At 48.6% G+C, this 16,327-nt stretch overlaps 1 protein-coding gene across 1 annotated transcript in view; it reads right to left on the minus strand.

Annotated features, from left to right (window-relative positions):
- AHCYL2 (adenosylhomocysteinase like 2) overlaps positions 1–16,327 on the minus strand; it is a 68,576-nt gene that overhangs the window by 17,238 nt on the left and 35,011 nt on the right. Inside the window, exons 2-5 of the mRNA XM_053978961.1 lie at positions 11,862–11,970; positions 5,534–5,677; positions 4,161–4,261; positions 2,728–2,830 (exon numbers count right to left, since the gene is read on the minus strand). Of these exons, the coding sequence (XP_053834936.1) occupies positions 2,728–2,830; positions 4,161–4,261; positions 5,534–5,677; positions 11,862–11,970 (457 nt within the window). The remainder of the gene's footprint in view (positions 1–2,727; positions 2,831–4,160; positions 4,262–5,533; positions 5,678–11,861; positions 11,971–16,327) is intronic.

Genomic DNA, 16,327 nt, shown 5'->3' on the forward strand with positions numbered 1-16,327 from the left:
GGAAAACTCTTGGTCTTTTCCAGGTGAAACCCCTGGATTTATCCAGGTAAAATCCTTGGCCTTTCCCCAGTAAAAGCCCTGGTCTTACCCGGGTAAAATCCTTGGCTTCAGTCAGGTAAGATCCCTGCTCTTATCCAGGTAAATTCTCTGGTCTTATCCAGGTAAAACCCTTGGTCTTTTCCATGTAAAATCCCTGGCCTTACCCAGGTGAAATCCATGGCTTTATCCAGATGAAATCCTTGGCCTCATCCAGATAAAACCCCTGGACTTATCCAGGTAAATCTCCTGACTTTGCCAAGTTAAATCCCTGACTGTGTCCAGGTAAAATCCTTGGAATTTCCCAGGTAAAACCCCAGGATTTATCCAGGTAAAATCCTTGGCCTCACCCAGGTAAAACCCTTGCATTTACCCAGGTAAAATCCTTGGATTTATCCAGGTAAAATCCCTAGCCTTACTCAGGTAAAATCCCTGGCCTTACCCAGGTAAAACCCCAGGATTTATCCAGGTAAAATCCTTGGAATTACCCAGGTAAAATCCCTGGCCTTACCCAGGTAAAATCCCTGGTCTTACCCAGGTAAAAACCCCAGGATTTACTCAGGTAAAATCCCTGGATTTACCCAGGTAAAATCCCTGGTCTTACCCAGGTGAAACTCTTGGTCTTTTCCACATAAAATCCCTGGTTTTGCCCAGGTAAAATTCCTGTCATTACCCATGTAAAATCCCTAGATTTATCCAGGTAAAATCCCTGACTGTATCCAGGTAAAACCCTGGCATTTACCCAGGTAAAATCCCTGGTCTCATCCAGGTGAAACTCTTGGTCTTTTCCACGTAAAATCCCTGGTTTTGCCCAGGTAAAATTCCTGTCATTACCCATGTAAAATCCCTAGATTTATCCAGGTAAAATCCCTGACTGTATCCAGGTAAAACCCTGGCATTTACCCAGGTAAAATCCCTGGTCTCATCCAGGTGAAACTCTTGGTCTTTTCCACGTAAAATCCCTGGTTTTGCCCAGGTAAAATCTCTGGATTTATCCAGGTAAAATCTCTGGATTTACTCAGGTAAAATCCCTGGATTTATCCAGGTAAAATCCTTGGAATTACCCAGGTAAAACCCTTGGATTTACCCATGTCAAATCCCTGGATTTACCCATGTCAAATCCCTGGATTTATCCAGGTAAAATCCCTGGATTTATCCAGGTAAAACCCTTGTTCTTTTTACATGTAAAACCCCAGGCTGTATCCAGGTTAAAACCTGTGGCCTCACCCAGATAAAATCCTGGTTTTAGGGAAAACCCCTGGATTCAGCCAGGATTTCCCAGGCAAGCCCCACATGCTCAGTTTCTGCCCTGTGAATCACACCCCCTCCCCAAATTCTCTCAAGTTATGCCCCAAATTATAGAATTTAAACCCAATTTAGCTTTGTTTTTTCTGAGCAAAACAACTTCCAGCTTCAGCTCATAAATTACATTTTTACCACAGGTTTTACCTGGATAAGTCCAGGGGTTTTACCTGGGTAAGTATGAAAAAAAAAAAACATTCCAAGAGTTCCAGAGCTTTGGAAAGGGGTGATTTTGTGCTGTAGGTTTATTCTAAATTGAAGAGAATGCAGGGAAAAAAACTCCAAGGGGTGATAAATAGCCTAAAAACAATGGGGCAGCAAAAATTCCCAATAAAATGCAGCAGGAATTCCCCATAAATGCAGGAGGAATTCCCTATAAAATGCATGAATTCTCTATAAAATGTGGGAGGAATTATCTACAAAATCCATGAGAAATTCCCTATAAAATCCAAGAGGTATTCCCTATAAAATGCAGGAGAAATTCCCCATAAATACAGAAGGAATTCCCTATAAAATCCAGGATAAATTCCCTATAAAATCCAGGAATTCTCTGTAAAATCCAGGAAATCTCTATAAAATCCAGGAGGAATTCCCCATAAATGCAAGAGGAATTCCCTATAAAACCCAGGAGGAATTCCCTATAAAATCCAGGAGGAATTTCCTATAAGACGAAGAAGGAATTCCCTATAAAATCCTGGAGGAATTCCCTATAACACCCAGGAGAAATTCTCTATAAAACCCCAGAGAAATTCCCTATAAAAGCAGGAGAAAATCTCCATAAATGCAAGAGGAATTCCCTATAAAACCCAGGAGGAATTCCCCATAAAAGCAGGAGGAATTCCCCATAAATGCAGAAGGAATTCTCTATAAAACCCAGGAGGAATTCCCCATAAAAGCAGGAGGAATTCCCCATAAATGCAGAAGGAATTCCCTATAAAAGCAGGAGGAATTCCCCTTAAATGCAGAATGAAATCTCTATAAAACCCAGGAGAAATTCCCTATAAAACCCGTGAGGAATTCCCCATAAAAGCAGGAGAAATTCCCCATAAATGCAGAAGGAATTCTCTGTAAAACCCAGGAGGAATTCCCTATAAAACCAGGAGGAATTCTCTATAAAACCCCGGAGAATTTCCTATAAATGCATGAGGAATTCTCTATAAAACCCAGGAGAAATTCCCTATAATACCCAGGAGGAATTCCCCATAAATGCAGAAGGAATTCTCAATAAAACCCAGGAGAAATTCCCTATAAAACCCAGGAGAAATTCCCCATAAAAGCAGGAGAAATTCCCCATAAATACAGAAGGAATTCCCTATAAAACCCAGGAGGAATTCCCTGTAAAAAGCAGGAATTCCCCAGCAGAGCAGGACCAGGGAATGCAGCTCGTACCGCTCTCGGCCAGGGCAGCGGCCACCTCGTTGAGGGTGGAGTAGATGTTGCAGGCGGCCCAGCGGCACTGAGCTCCCAGCGCTCCCAGCGTCTCCATCAGCACCTGCGCCAGAAACACCGGGAAAATCAGCAACATCGGGCTGGGATGGCAACAAACACTGGGAAAAGGAGAAAAATCGGGCTGGGATGGCAACAAAACACCGGGAAAATCAGCAACATCGGGCTGGGATGACAAAAAACACCAGGAAAAGGAGAAAAATCCGGCTGGGATGGCAAAAAAACACACCAGGAAAATCAGCAACATCGGGCTGGGATGGCAAAAAAACACCGGGAAAATCAGCAACATCGGGCTGGGATGGCAACAAACACCGGGAAAATCAGCAACATCGGGCTGGGATGGCAACAAACACCGGGAAAAGGAGAAAAATCGGGCTGGGATGGCAACAAACACCGGGAAAAGGAGAAAAATCGGGCTGGGATGGCAACAAAACACCGGGAAAATCAGCAACAGCGGGCTGGGATGGCAACAAAACACCGGGAAAATCAGCAACATCGGGCTGGGATGGCAAAAAAAACACCGGGAAAATCAGCAACATCGGGCTGGGATGGCAACAAACACCGGGAAAATCAGCAACATCGGGCTGGGATGGCAACAAACACCGGGAAAAGGAGAAAAATCGGGCTGGGATGGCAACAAAACACCGGGAAAATCGGCAAAATTGGGGTTGGATGGCAACAAAACACCAGGAAAATCAGCAAAATCGGGCTGGGATGGCAACAAAACACCGGGAAAAGGAGAAAAATCGGGTTGGGATGGCAAAAAAACACCAGGAAAAGCAGTAAAATTGGGGTTCGTTTGAAAAAAACGCCAAGAAAATTGGTAAAATCTGGGTTGGATGGCAAAAAACGCCAGGAAAATCAGTAAAATTGGGGTTGGATGGCAAAAAAACATCAGGAAAAGCAGCAAAATTGGGCTGGGATGGCAAAAAACACCAGGAAAATCAGGAAAATTGGGGGCTTTATTTGCAGAAACACTGGGAAAACCAGCATCCCCATTTGGGGTCAGTTTAGGGGATGAGCAGTGGGAATGCCGTTTTTGGGGTCAGTTTATGGGATGAGCAGTGGGAATGCAATGTTTGGGGTCAGTTTATGGGATGAGCAGTGGGAATGCCCCGTTTGGGGTCAGTTTATGGGATGAGCAGTGGGAATGCCCCGTTTGGGCTCAGTTTATGGGATGGAAATGCCCCGTTTGGGCTCAGTTTATGGGATGAGCAGTGGGAATGCCCCGTTTGGGGTCAGTTTAGGGGATGAGCAGTAGGAATGCAATGTTTGGGTTCAGTTTATGGGATGAGCAGTGGGAATGCAATGTTTGGGCTCAGTTTATGGGATGAGCAGTGGGAATGCCCCGTTTGGGTTCGGGGCCGGGCTCTCACCGCCGTCTGTGCCGTGATGTGAGTGCAGCCCACGATCTTGGCCCCGGCCAGGGGCTTCTCCCCCTGAGCTCTCTTCCTCAGAGCCATCAGCGCCGGCATCTCTGCCAGGGAAAGGGGACAAGGGAAATGAGGATGGGCTCAGGAGGAACAGCCCCCACACATGGAGTCCCCATAAACTCACAGAGCTTCAAAACAGCCAAACCCCAAATACATCAAAATGACCCCAAATCCCTCGGGACTTTTCCCTATTTTGTTCAGATTTTTGCCTCCAGGTGAGGCAGCGGGAAAATCCGCTTTGGGTGAGGATTTGGGATTTGCTGATTTGCTCCACCTCTCCAGTATCCAAACCCTGCCTGGCCTTTGCTATTTTGTTTTTTTTTTCTTGGAGGTAATCAAGCTAAACCAAAATTGTGATGTTTATGGGATGGATTCCATCTTTTCTACTGATTTGACAAAAGAACTCCGACCATAGAATAGTCCTTTAAGAGTTGGTTGGAACCCCACAGCACAACCCTGTAACTCCTTTCTCATTTCCCAAAACCCACAGAAGCTTTCCAAACCCCATAGAAGCTTTCTCATCCCCCAAAACCCCACAGAAGCTTTCCTTATTCCCAAAACCCCACAGAAGCTTTTCAAACCCCAGAGAAGCTTTCCCATCTCCCAAAACCCCACAGAAGCTTTCCAAACCCCAGAGAAGCTTTCCCAACTCCCAAAACCCCACAGAAGCTTTCCAAACCCCACAGAAGCTCTCCCAAACCCCAAAACCCCACAGAAGCTTTCCCATCTCCCAAAACCCCACAGAAGCTTTCCCATCTCCAAACCCCACAGAAGCTTTCCCATTCCCCAAAACCCACAGAAGCTTTCGCATCCCCCAAACCCCACAGAAGCTTTCCCATCCCCCAAAACCCCACAGAAGCTTTCCAAAACCCACAGAAGCTCTCCCAACTCCCAAAACCCCACAGAAGCTTTCCAAAACCCACAGAAGCTCTCTCAACTCCCAAAACCCCACAGAAGCTTTCCCATCTCCCAAAACCCCACAGAAGCTTTCCAAACCCCACAGAAGCTTTCCAAACCCCACAGAAGCTTTCCCAATTCCCAAAACCCCACAGAAGCTTTCCAAAACCCACAGAAGCTCTCCCAACTCCCAAAACCCCACAGAAGCTTTCCCATCTCCCAAAACCCCACAGAAGCTTTCCCATCTCCCAAAACCCCACAGAAGCTTTCCAAACCCCACAGAAGCCTTCCCAACCCCACAGAAGCTTTCCCATCCCAGCAGGAAGGGGGTCAGGACGCCAGCAGCTCCCTGAGCCTCCCCAGGAGGGATTTGGGGGAAGGAGGAGCCCCGGAGGAGCAGGAGGAAGGGGCCCCCTTACCCTGCTCGGCGATCTCGATCTCGCGGCGCCCGAACTCGGCCTGCTTGATGTTCTTCACGCAGAAATCGCTGCTGCCCTTGGAGTTCTTCTGCTGCTTGTCCCTTGGGGAGGTCTCGTCGTCGGAGCTGTCCGTGTAGGAGGCAGCTGCAGGGAGCACAGGAGGTCGGGAACGGGGTGAAACATTCCCAAAGTCCCCAGCACCCACAGGGAAGCTGGTGGGTGCGTCACGGAGGGTGTCCGTGGATGTCCTTCCATCCCAGCTCCTTCCATCCCCAGCTGGGATCTCTCCTCCTCCTCACAAGGATAATTTTCCCAGCTGGATTTACCTGGGATGGATTGTTAATTCTCATCGATCTCCACTTCAACACCACAGCAGAGGTGATGGTTCCCACACGGGCTCATCTCCACGGCCTTCTCCCACCTCTCTTCCCAAACATTCTCCCACCGCTCTTCCCCCAAGGTTCTCCCACCTCTCTTCCCAAACGTTCTCCCACCTCTCTTCCCAAACATTCTCCCACCTCTCTTCCCAAATGTTCTCCCACCTCTCTTCCCCCAAAAGTTCTCCCACCTTTCTTCCCCAAGGTTCTCCCACCTCTCTTCCCAAACATTCTCCCACCTCTCTTCCCAAATGTTCTCACACCTCTCTTCCCCAGCATTCTCCCACCTCTCTTCCCCAGTTTTCCCAACTCTCTTCCCAAACATTCTCCCACCTCTCTTCCCCAAGGTTCTCCCACCTCTCTTCCCAAATGTTCTCCCACCTGTCTTCTCCAGTTTTCCCAACTCTCTTCCCCAAAGTTCTCCTATCCACTTGTCTTCCCTGAAGGTTCTCCCACCTCTCTTCCCAAATGTTCTCTCACCTCTCTTCTCCAGTTTTCCCACCTCTCTTCCCCAAAGTTCTCCCACCTCTCTTCCCCAAGGTTCTTCCACCTCTCTTCCCCAAGGTTCTCCCAACTCTCTTCCCAAATGTTCTCACACCTCTCTTCTCCAGTTTTCCCACCTCTCTTCCCCAAAGTTCTCCCACCTCTCTTCACTCAAAAGTTCTCCCACCTCTCTTCCCCAGTTTTCCCAACTCTCTTCCCAAACGTTCTCCCACCTCTCTCTCTTCCCCAAGGTTCTCCCACCTCTCTTCCCCAAAAAGTTCTCCCACCTCTCTTCCCAAATGTTCTCCCACCTGTCTTCTCCAGTTTTCCCAACTCTCTTCTCCAAACTTCTCCCACCCACTTGTCTTTCCTGAAGGTTCTCCCACCTCTCTTCCCCGGTTTTCCCAACTCTCTTCCCAAACGTTCTCCCACCTCTCTTCCCCCAAAAGTCCTCCCACCTCTCTTCCCAAAACTCAGGCCTCCACAGCTCCAAGACATCCCACAAAATGCCTGCTGAGGTTTAGGGCACTTCCAAGCCCAGTAGGAATTGTAATTCCAGACCCTATTTCATCCCAAACAGTCACAGGGAGTTGATGATTATCCCGTCACTGTGGGATTCCCAATCCTTGGATTTGCTCCATTTTCCTTCATAGTGAAGATGAGCTGCTGGCTGGGAGGCTCACGTGGGGTGGTTGGGAGGAACTTCTCCATTGGGAGGATAACACAAGCCTGGCTCCCCATCCTCAAGGGATTTCGGGAATTGTCTGGAAAGACGGGGATCACCGGATCCTGTCCTGAGCCCCACGGGATGGGATTAAGGCTCTGCCTTAAGAGGGGGTGTGGATGTGCTGAATTCATTCCAGGAGCTGTCAATAATCGTCTTCCTTCTGTTATCAGTGTCCTCCAAACGTTTGATTATGGAATTAGACCATGGCAGACCCGTGGAAGAGCCCTTCATGGAGTTAGAATTCCCCTTTCCTGTTTGATTCCTAAAATCCCATGTACTTAAATAAAATCACATCCATTTTTGATTTGAGTCACCATGGATCAACCACCACTTTGGATCAGCTGAAGGAATCCTTTGTGCCACGTTTTCTGGAATTCGGATTTCGGATTGCGCCACATTTTTGGATTCTCTGGAATCTGCCCTCACTGTGGGAAACCAAACCTCTCCTTCCATCTTCCAGGACTTACAGCAATGCAATGAGCTCCAAACCCCAGCTCCTCTTTCCTCTTTCCTCTCCAGGTGACCCTTCCAGGACCCAACTGGCCATTCCCTCATTCCTCATGGAATTCTTCTGCTCCAAGTCTTTTCTCTCCAGGTGACCCTTCCAGGACCCAACTGGCCATTCCCTCATTCCTCATGGAATTCTTCTGCTCCAAGTCCTTCCTCTCCAGGTGACCCTTCCAGGACCCAACTGGCCATTCCCTCATTCCTCATGGAATTCTTCTGCTCCAAGTCCTTCCTCTCCAGGTGACCCTTCCAGGACCCAACTGGCCATTCCCTCATTCCTCATGGAATTCTTCTGCTCCAAGTCCTTCCTCTCCAGCTCATGTGGTGCTTGTAAAGTGACCCTGAGGCCTGGCATCCAACAATTTGCTCCATCCCAGAGGAATTCCGTGGTGGAACAGCTCCATCCATGTTGGCCCTGGTGGAGCTGGCCGATATTTTGGATCGCCGGGAATGATGGACACGGTGATGGATACTCCTCCTTCCACATCCCCACAGGCCTCTGGAACCCACAGGAGCCGCTCCAGCCACCGGTCAGGATTCCCAGTTTCCACCCCAAATCTGCACCAGGGGAATGGGGCAAGCAGGAAGGGGGGAGGTTCTTGCAGTGCTGATCCCACCAGCATTCCCGGAGAGCCGCGGCATTCCAGCCGTATCCAGGCCTCGAGCGGGGATGGATTCCAACAGCCCCTTCATTTATTCAGAGTAAATCAAACATTCTTCTACCCTGATCAGCTCCAGTGACATTTCCACACCAAAAACCCCCAAAAAAGGTGTTAAACTGGCCATGGGGTTGTGTTTCCTGCAGGACCCAACAAGCTCCACGCTCTCCCTCCTGGCTCACGGGAAGGGTTTCAGGATTCCAAGGAAAAAGCTCAGCCTGGGCGCCCAGAGCTGCCCAGCTCCCGATCCCAGGGCATTAGGAGGGAATTAGGCATTGCTGGAATTTCTCCCCATCCTCGGCAGGGGGTGAAGGGCGAGTCCCACCTTGCCAACAACCCCCCGAGGGCAGCGGGGCTCCCGCTCTGCTCCCAATCCCACAGCAGATCCCGAGGGACCAGGAGCCCGGATTAACCACAAAGGGCACCTTATATAAAACCAAGCTCTACATCAAGGGCTCCAGGAGGAAGGATTAATTAGTTGGAGGAGGATTAGTTCCTTGAAGAGAGTTAATCTGTGTAGAGGTTGCTTTGAAACCAGGGAGTTTTGGTTCTGGGGGTTAAAAGTAATTTTTTTGAACAAAAAAAAAATCCTGCCTGGAGTCGCCAGATTTTCATAGGCAGGAGGTTTTATGCTATTAAAAAAATCTAAAGTATAGAAGTGTGCATATAATTGCGGTAATTAAATTAATGCTGTTAGTTAATATAACAGCAAGCCAAATCTCTAAAAGTCAATTTTACCTTTGCTTTTCTGTAAAATGAAAAACAAGGACTGAAAGGAAAGGATTCCTGTCATCAACTAATGGGACAGTTTCCTAAAAATAATCTCCAAAGTTGATTAATGAAAACTTCCTCCCTGGGCTTGGTATTCTGTGAGCTATGGAAAATTGAAACATAAATTGGATTATTTGTGTTACGTGCTTGTATCTCTGTCCAGAGAGGTTGAGGATTCCACATCCATCAATCCATCATCCATCCATGCATCCATCCATCCATCCATCCATCCATCCATCATCCATCCATCCATCATCCATCCATGCATCCATCCATCATCCATCCATCATCCATCCATCCATCCATCCATCCATCATCCATCCATCCATCATCCATCCATCCATCCATTGTCCATCCATCCATCCATCCATCCATCCATCATCCATCCATCCATCATCCATCCATCATCCATCCATCCATCCATCCATCCATCCATCCATCCATCCATCATCCATCTATCCATCCATCATCCATCCATCATCCATCCATCATCCATCCATCCATCCATCCATCCATCCATTGTCCATCCATCCATCCATCCATCCATCCATCATCCATCCATCCATCATCCATCCATCCATCATCCATCCATCCATCCATTGTCCATCCATCCATCCATCCATCCATCCATCATCCATCCATCCATCATCCATCCATCATCCATCCATCCATCCATCCATCCATCCATCCATCCATCCATCCATCCATCATCCATCTATCCATCCATCATCCATCCATCATCCATCCATCATCCATCCATCCATCCATTGTCCATCCATCCATCCATCCATCATCCATCCATCATCCATCATCCATCCATCCATCCATCCATCCATCATCCATCCATCCATCCATCCATCCATCCATCTATCCATCATCCATCCATCCATCATCCATCAATCATCCATCCATCCATCCATCATCCATCCATCCATCCATCATCCATCCATCCATCATCCATCCATCATCCATCCATCATCCATCCATCCACCCATCCATCCATCATCCATCCATCATCCATCCATCATCCATCCATCCACCCATCCATCCATCCATCATCCATCCATCATCCATCCATCCACCCATCCATCCATCCATCCATCCATCATCCATCATCCATCCATCCATCCATCCATCCATCATCCATCCATCCATCCATCCATCATCCATCCATCCATCCATCCATCCATCCATCCATCCATCATCCATCCATCCATCCATCCATCCATCATCCATCTATCCATCCATCATCCATCCATCCATCCATCCATCCATTGTCCATCCATCCATCCATCCATCCATCATCCATCATCCATCCATCATCCATCCATCCATCCATCCATCATCCATCCATCCATCCATCATCCATCCATCCATCATCCATCCATCCATCCATCCATCCATCCATCCATCCATCCATCCATCCATCCCTCTGCCACTGTGGGAACTGAAGTCCTCCATCAGGAATGCCAGTCTTGCTCCTTTCATTAGCAGGAAATTGAACATTTCCACGAGATCATTAACTGCAATTCTGATGTTAATTGCAAGGAGAGGAAGAGAATTCCCCAAAGTTGCTCCAAGTCCTTCCAGCTGTGACTTGGGAGTGAACACAGTGACACCAGCCAGGATAAGCAGACTTAGAGTCTGCAAAAATAGTCCCAAAATATTCCCAGGTGCTCCAGGATCAGATGGAGTTGTGGATTCCAAACAGAGCCTGGGCTGATGTGCCTCTGGAGAGAGCGTGGCATGAGCATTCCTGAATTTCTCCCTTTTCCATGGGAATGCAGTCAGTGCCCGCAGGATGGGTCACCCACGTGGTGCCCAACCTTTGGGGGGCTCATCCTGACCTCTGGAAGAGACTTTGGGGGTTGGTCCAAGCCTGCGAAGCAGCACAAAGGAAGCAGCAAGCCGGGAGCTGGGAAAGGAGATGAGGAACAGTCGGCATTCCCGCAAAAACCGGGATGAAGCCGTGGGACTGCGGTGTCCAGGATCAGATCAGAACCTCCATCTTCTGGAGATGAGCTCCTCTGCCAGGAGCTGAGTGACCAGATGGGCACGGCTTTTCCAGCTCTGCTCTTCCAAACCTGCTGAGGAATGCCAAGAGCTCCAGCCCGGTCTTGTCCCAGCTTTTCTCCGGCATCCTCGGCATCGCGGGAAGGAGTGGAGAAACACCAAGGAGAGCTCCCAGTGAGGAGGACTTCTGCCCACCAGCCAGGTCTGTGTGCAGCCACCAGCCGTGAGCCACCAGGAGCAGCTGGAGTCGGAGTTTCCTGAGGTTTTCCATGCTGGACAGAGCTGAATCAGAGCTTTGAACCTCTCAGGCCGGGCTGGATGAGGCTTGGAGCAACCTGGACTCATGGAAAATGTCCTTGACCACGGCAGGGGGGGTGGAATGAGAGAGCTCTAGGGTCCCTGAAACCACCCAAATACACCTTGAGCTGCCAAGTATCCCAAAAATCCATCCAGCAAGATTCCAGCAGGAGAAACCCCTCCCAAGAGCCCTTCAAAGTCCCCAAAGACTCCAACCTCATGTGCAACAAACCTACGGTGGGATCCCTGTGGATTTGTGATGCTCAAGCAGGAATAAAGCGTGGAAACACTTTTCCTGGGAGGAACAGGACAGGGAGGAGAGGAGAGAATGGAAGGGAAGGCAGCAGCAGCTGCACACTAGGGTTGTAAGGAGAGAGCACCAGAATAATTTAATTTTCCATCCAGCTATACAGGACAAGGAGGAAAAAAGCAAAGCCCTATTTCCATGCCTTCCCTCTGACCCCGGAGCAGGTGTGGGAGATGCCTGGACACACCTGAGCTGTAGCTGTCTGTCGAGGACTGCGAGATGGAGCGCGACAGCGACCGGCGGCCGATCTTGGTCGGGCGCTTGTTGAACTCCTGCTTTTGGTCAGCAAACTGGATCTGTGGAAAGAAATCGGGGATTTTCCGTAAAAAGCCCAACAGATCAATCCCAAGAACCCAAAGCCTTGAGCAGAAACCGGCACCACCTCAGTCATGGCCCGGAGCACAATTCCTGTTATTTAATGAGGACAGGATATGGTAAATCGCCCATTTTGTTTAATTTCAGTCCTTCCAGCCAAGATTAGAGATGTCGCTCTAATCCAGATGTCACTCCAGGCTGCTGAGTTTTGGGAGCACAGATGGCTGGAGAACACAAGTTTTTAGGACTACACAACACCATGACACCGGATCAGGAACACCCATGGGAAGGGAAAATCCACACCAAACTCAAGTTACAGCCAGTGCTGTGCCGGGATTAACGCCCTGATCCCGGCGGGACGGGGGCTTTGCACACACACCAGGGTTTATGTTCCTCCTCTAAGAAGCTGCTGGCCTGAAATAACTTCCCTTTTTTGTCCTTTTTCTTCCCTTAATTTAGAACAAATCCCTCCACAGCTGAGCAGCTCCATCGCAGGAGGAGGTTATTGGCGTGAAGCGGAGCTGGAGACACGCAGGGATTCTAACAAAGGGGGAATAATTTGGGTTAAATTCACATTTTCCTTTCCACATCACCTCTTCAAGGACATCGAACACAACTTTTCACACAACGCAATGATCTTGGCAATTCAGAGCTCCCTGAGCCCTCACACATCCGAAACCAAATAAACGACGAAGCAAAAGAAGTCCTGAACTGAATCAGGCAGAATTAGAGCCAGACTTAAATAAACCCTTTAAGGTTTAAACCCCTTAAACATGGCCACAAGCTGGGCTCAGCTTCAGCTGACACAGCCAGGAGGTGGAAGGAAGCATCAGGAAAGAAAAATTCGGGAAGGGGCCAGGTCAAGGCTCGGATCTGCTTTTGGCTTGCGTTGGCCGAGGTCCTTTGGGTTTAATCCTTTAGGGAATAGAGAGAGTGGGCAAAAAGGGAATTTCACAGAGTCCCGGAATGGTTGGGGTTGGAAGGGACCTTAAGGATTATCCAGCTCCACAAGACACCTTCCCCTACCCCAGGCTGTTCCAATCCCTGCCGAACCCACAAGAGCCATGTTCCAGCCGGGCTGGACAGATGGGAATGTTCCAGATGGGATGAAAAGAGAGATTTGGCTCCAGGCTGAGCTCAGTCAGCTCCCACCAAAGCCCCTCTGAAGGCAACAGCTCCAAGGAGAAGCTGTGGAGCCTTGGAGAGCTGCAGTTCCTTGGATTTAGGAGCCCAAGCTGCTCTGAAGTGACACAAGAGCTGCTGCTTTCAGCTTCCAGCAGGAACAAACAATTCCCACTGGAAAACCTCACCTGCAGGGGCACAAGGGGTTAATGCAGGTGAGGTTTCACCTTTACATTCCAAATGAGCCACTGCTCATCTGACCTGGGGTTTCCATCACAAAGAGCCACCTTGAGCTACTCCTCCGTGCAAAAAAAGGTCTCCTTATCCAAGGTTTTCCTGGAAAACTTCCCCACGCCGACCCCACCAACTCCCCCAGACAGAAGAACAACCCCGGAGCAACGTGTTTGCCTCGACTCTTCATCACTCCCGAGAGAAAATTAAGAGAAGCTCTCCAGAGATTGGGATTTTCTCCCACTGAGGAGCTCCAGGAATAAGTGACTGGATGGAAACAGCGAGGAAAGGAGGAAGAAGAGAGAGGTAACAGAGAAACAATCGCGTTTTTGAGCAGAAAAACCATTATGAAACAGTCCCGAAGAGTGCCCTCACCTGGGCTTTCATCCCCGTTGACTGCCCGTTGACGTTGTATTTCTTCTTGTTGGGCATGGTGGCCTCGCCGGCTGCCCCCGGGCGCGGCTCCCTCCGGAGCAGGGAATGCCCCATTTATATCCGCCACCCCATCCCCATCCCGCTGATCCTGCCCGCTCCGGTTTCACCGCAGGCGGAGGCAGCCAGGGCGGGAGGCGAAGGGAACCGGTTGGGATTTTCGGACTTTTTTTTTTTTTTTTTTTGAGTTTTTGGGTTTTTTTTGGCAGACCCCAGGGACTTAATGAGGCGTCCCGACAAACAATTCCTGCCTGTGTTTTGTGTGGAATTACAGCGTTCCCTGACTGACCTCCGGAGCTCCGCGGCAGTTTTGAACGTGGCCTGGCTGGTGCGTGCATAACAATGCCTTGTTTATGTAACCAGAACATTTCCCTGCTCGCTATAATTAACTCGCTAATTAAGCTCCTTTAGCTTGGGTCCTCCCCTCCCCGCTCTCTCTCCTTCCCCCCCAATGTCAGATGATTGCGTTAATGGAGCCTCGTTAGATGGAAATTAACTAATGAGCAACTAAAACAACGGGGGCGTTTGTTGGATGGCGAAGTGGTTTTTAATTATTGTTATTTTAATTATCCCGCTCCTCGCTGTGTCCCCCATGGCAACCAGGGCAGAGTTTGTCCTTGGAAGGGTCCAGACTCCAACATCCATCCCTGTGTTGTTCCAATCCCTTGGGAATTATGGAATCATGGAATGGTTTGGGTTGGAAGGGACCTTAAATCCCATCCAGTTCCACCCCACCATCCCAGGTTGCTCCAGCCTTGGGCACTTCCTGGGATGGAGCAGCCACAGCTTCCCTGGGCAGGACCTTGAGGGGTTTTTATGGGAATTATCTCAGGTAATAAATTATCAGGGATAAAAATCCTTGGATAACAACGCCAGACGCTAAATGAGAATTAAAATTATTATCCTGCACGGTGTCTGCTCGTTCCACAGCCTTTTAGGTGGGAAGAGATGATCCAAGGAAGAAAAAATGGGAAAAACGAGGCTGGTGAGGCACTGGCAGAGGTTGGTGGGGCTTTGAGGACTCCTCCAACCCAACCCATCCTGTGATTCCATTCTGTGATTCCAAGGAAAAGGGCACCACTGATTGTCCTCAGCACCAATTCTGACTGAATATGGAATTAAAAAGCTCCCCCAGCCCTGATTCTTTCTGCACACCGGATTTACACCGGATTTACGTCGGATTTACCCTGGGTCGGATCTGATCCTGCTCCTCAACAGTTGTCCCAAGGATGGAAAACGCTGCCAGGGAAAATTCCTTCCCCAGAAAATGCCTCCCATGGCATTTTCCATCTCCAGGGCAGATTTCAAGGAATTCACTAAAAGAGCAAAAATTCCTGAGCTATATGAAAGATGGATGGGGGAAAAAAGGAGGGAAATCCCCCCCAGAATTCCTGAGTTGTACAATGACTGAAAGATGTGAAAAATGGAAATATGAATTATTTCCAGTGTGGAAATATCTCAGGGAATAAGAAGCTGGGATCAGCATTGTTTTTCTCACTTGACATTGCAGCCCAGGCTGTGTTTTCCAGGTAAAGTTTTCATTTTCCACATTATCCAAGAACCTTCTCCTGCAAAATCCTAAGGGAGATGAGACTTCAGCTCAGTGTAAACCAACTCAAAGCATTTAAAGTGGGTAAAAAACTCATTTTATGGTGACACCAAAGCACAAACACCTTTTCCAGCAGGTTTTCACACCACGTTACTTAAATCCAAAGGCTTTTCCTGGAGGAAAAAAAGCCTTTTTTTCCCTCAGTGAAGGTCTAGTCCAACACATTAAAATTAACCATATTCAATAAAAATGCTAAAAATAAAAGCTTTTGCTTCATCTCCACGCCAGAGCTCAGGAATCTTCTGTAATTTCTGTGTCAATCTGGCTCAGTCAAATAAAACCAGAGAGAACTACGCTCAATCCCAGTAAATTGTTTTGTTCTGAGTGTCTTTATTTGATTCTTGGCCACGGATATTTATTATTTTTTGGGAACAAAGGGAGAAAACAAGTGTTTTCTGAGGGATTAAGCAGCACAAGCTCTCCAGCATCACTGGAGCTTCCAAATCCACCTGCCAAGAACTTGGGAATTCAAATTTCTGCATGGAATGAGTTAAAATCCATCATTTAATGGATGGAACAGCAGGACAAGGCGGTGGCCTTGAAGAACTGCCACTGCTCGGTGACAAACTTCCTGGGAAGTCTTTTCCCAGTGGAAAAACATCTCATCCTTCAATGATGCAGAGAGATAAAGTCAATTTACATTTTTTTTTTTTTTAATAAAGGAGGGTGAAGATTGGTGAGAAATGATTTTTTTTGTGCTATGACATGGGGGGACCAAGGTGATTGTCCTGATGTCCCACTCCAAACCTCATCCTTATTCCTGAAGGAAAAGTTGTTTTCCTGCAGCGCTGGAGCTGCCAAGGCGGATCCTTCACCTGGTGACACCTGAGAGGTGTTGGGGACACCGGTGTTGGCACAAGGCTGGCTCCTCCCACGGGGTTGGTGATGCCAAACCCTCTCCATGTTGGGAATGAGCTCCAACCCTCAGCCTCACCTCTCCTCAC

The sequence above is a fragment of the Vidua macroura genome, chromosome 5 (assembly GCF_024509145.1).
Source record: "Vidua macroura isolate BioBank_ID:100142 chromosome 5, ASM2450914v1, whole genome shotgun sequence".
Classification (NCBI taxonomy): Eukaryota; Metazoa; Chordata; class Aves; order Passeriformes; family Viduidae; genus Vidua; species Vidua macroura.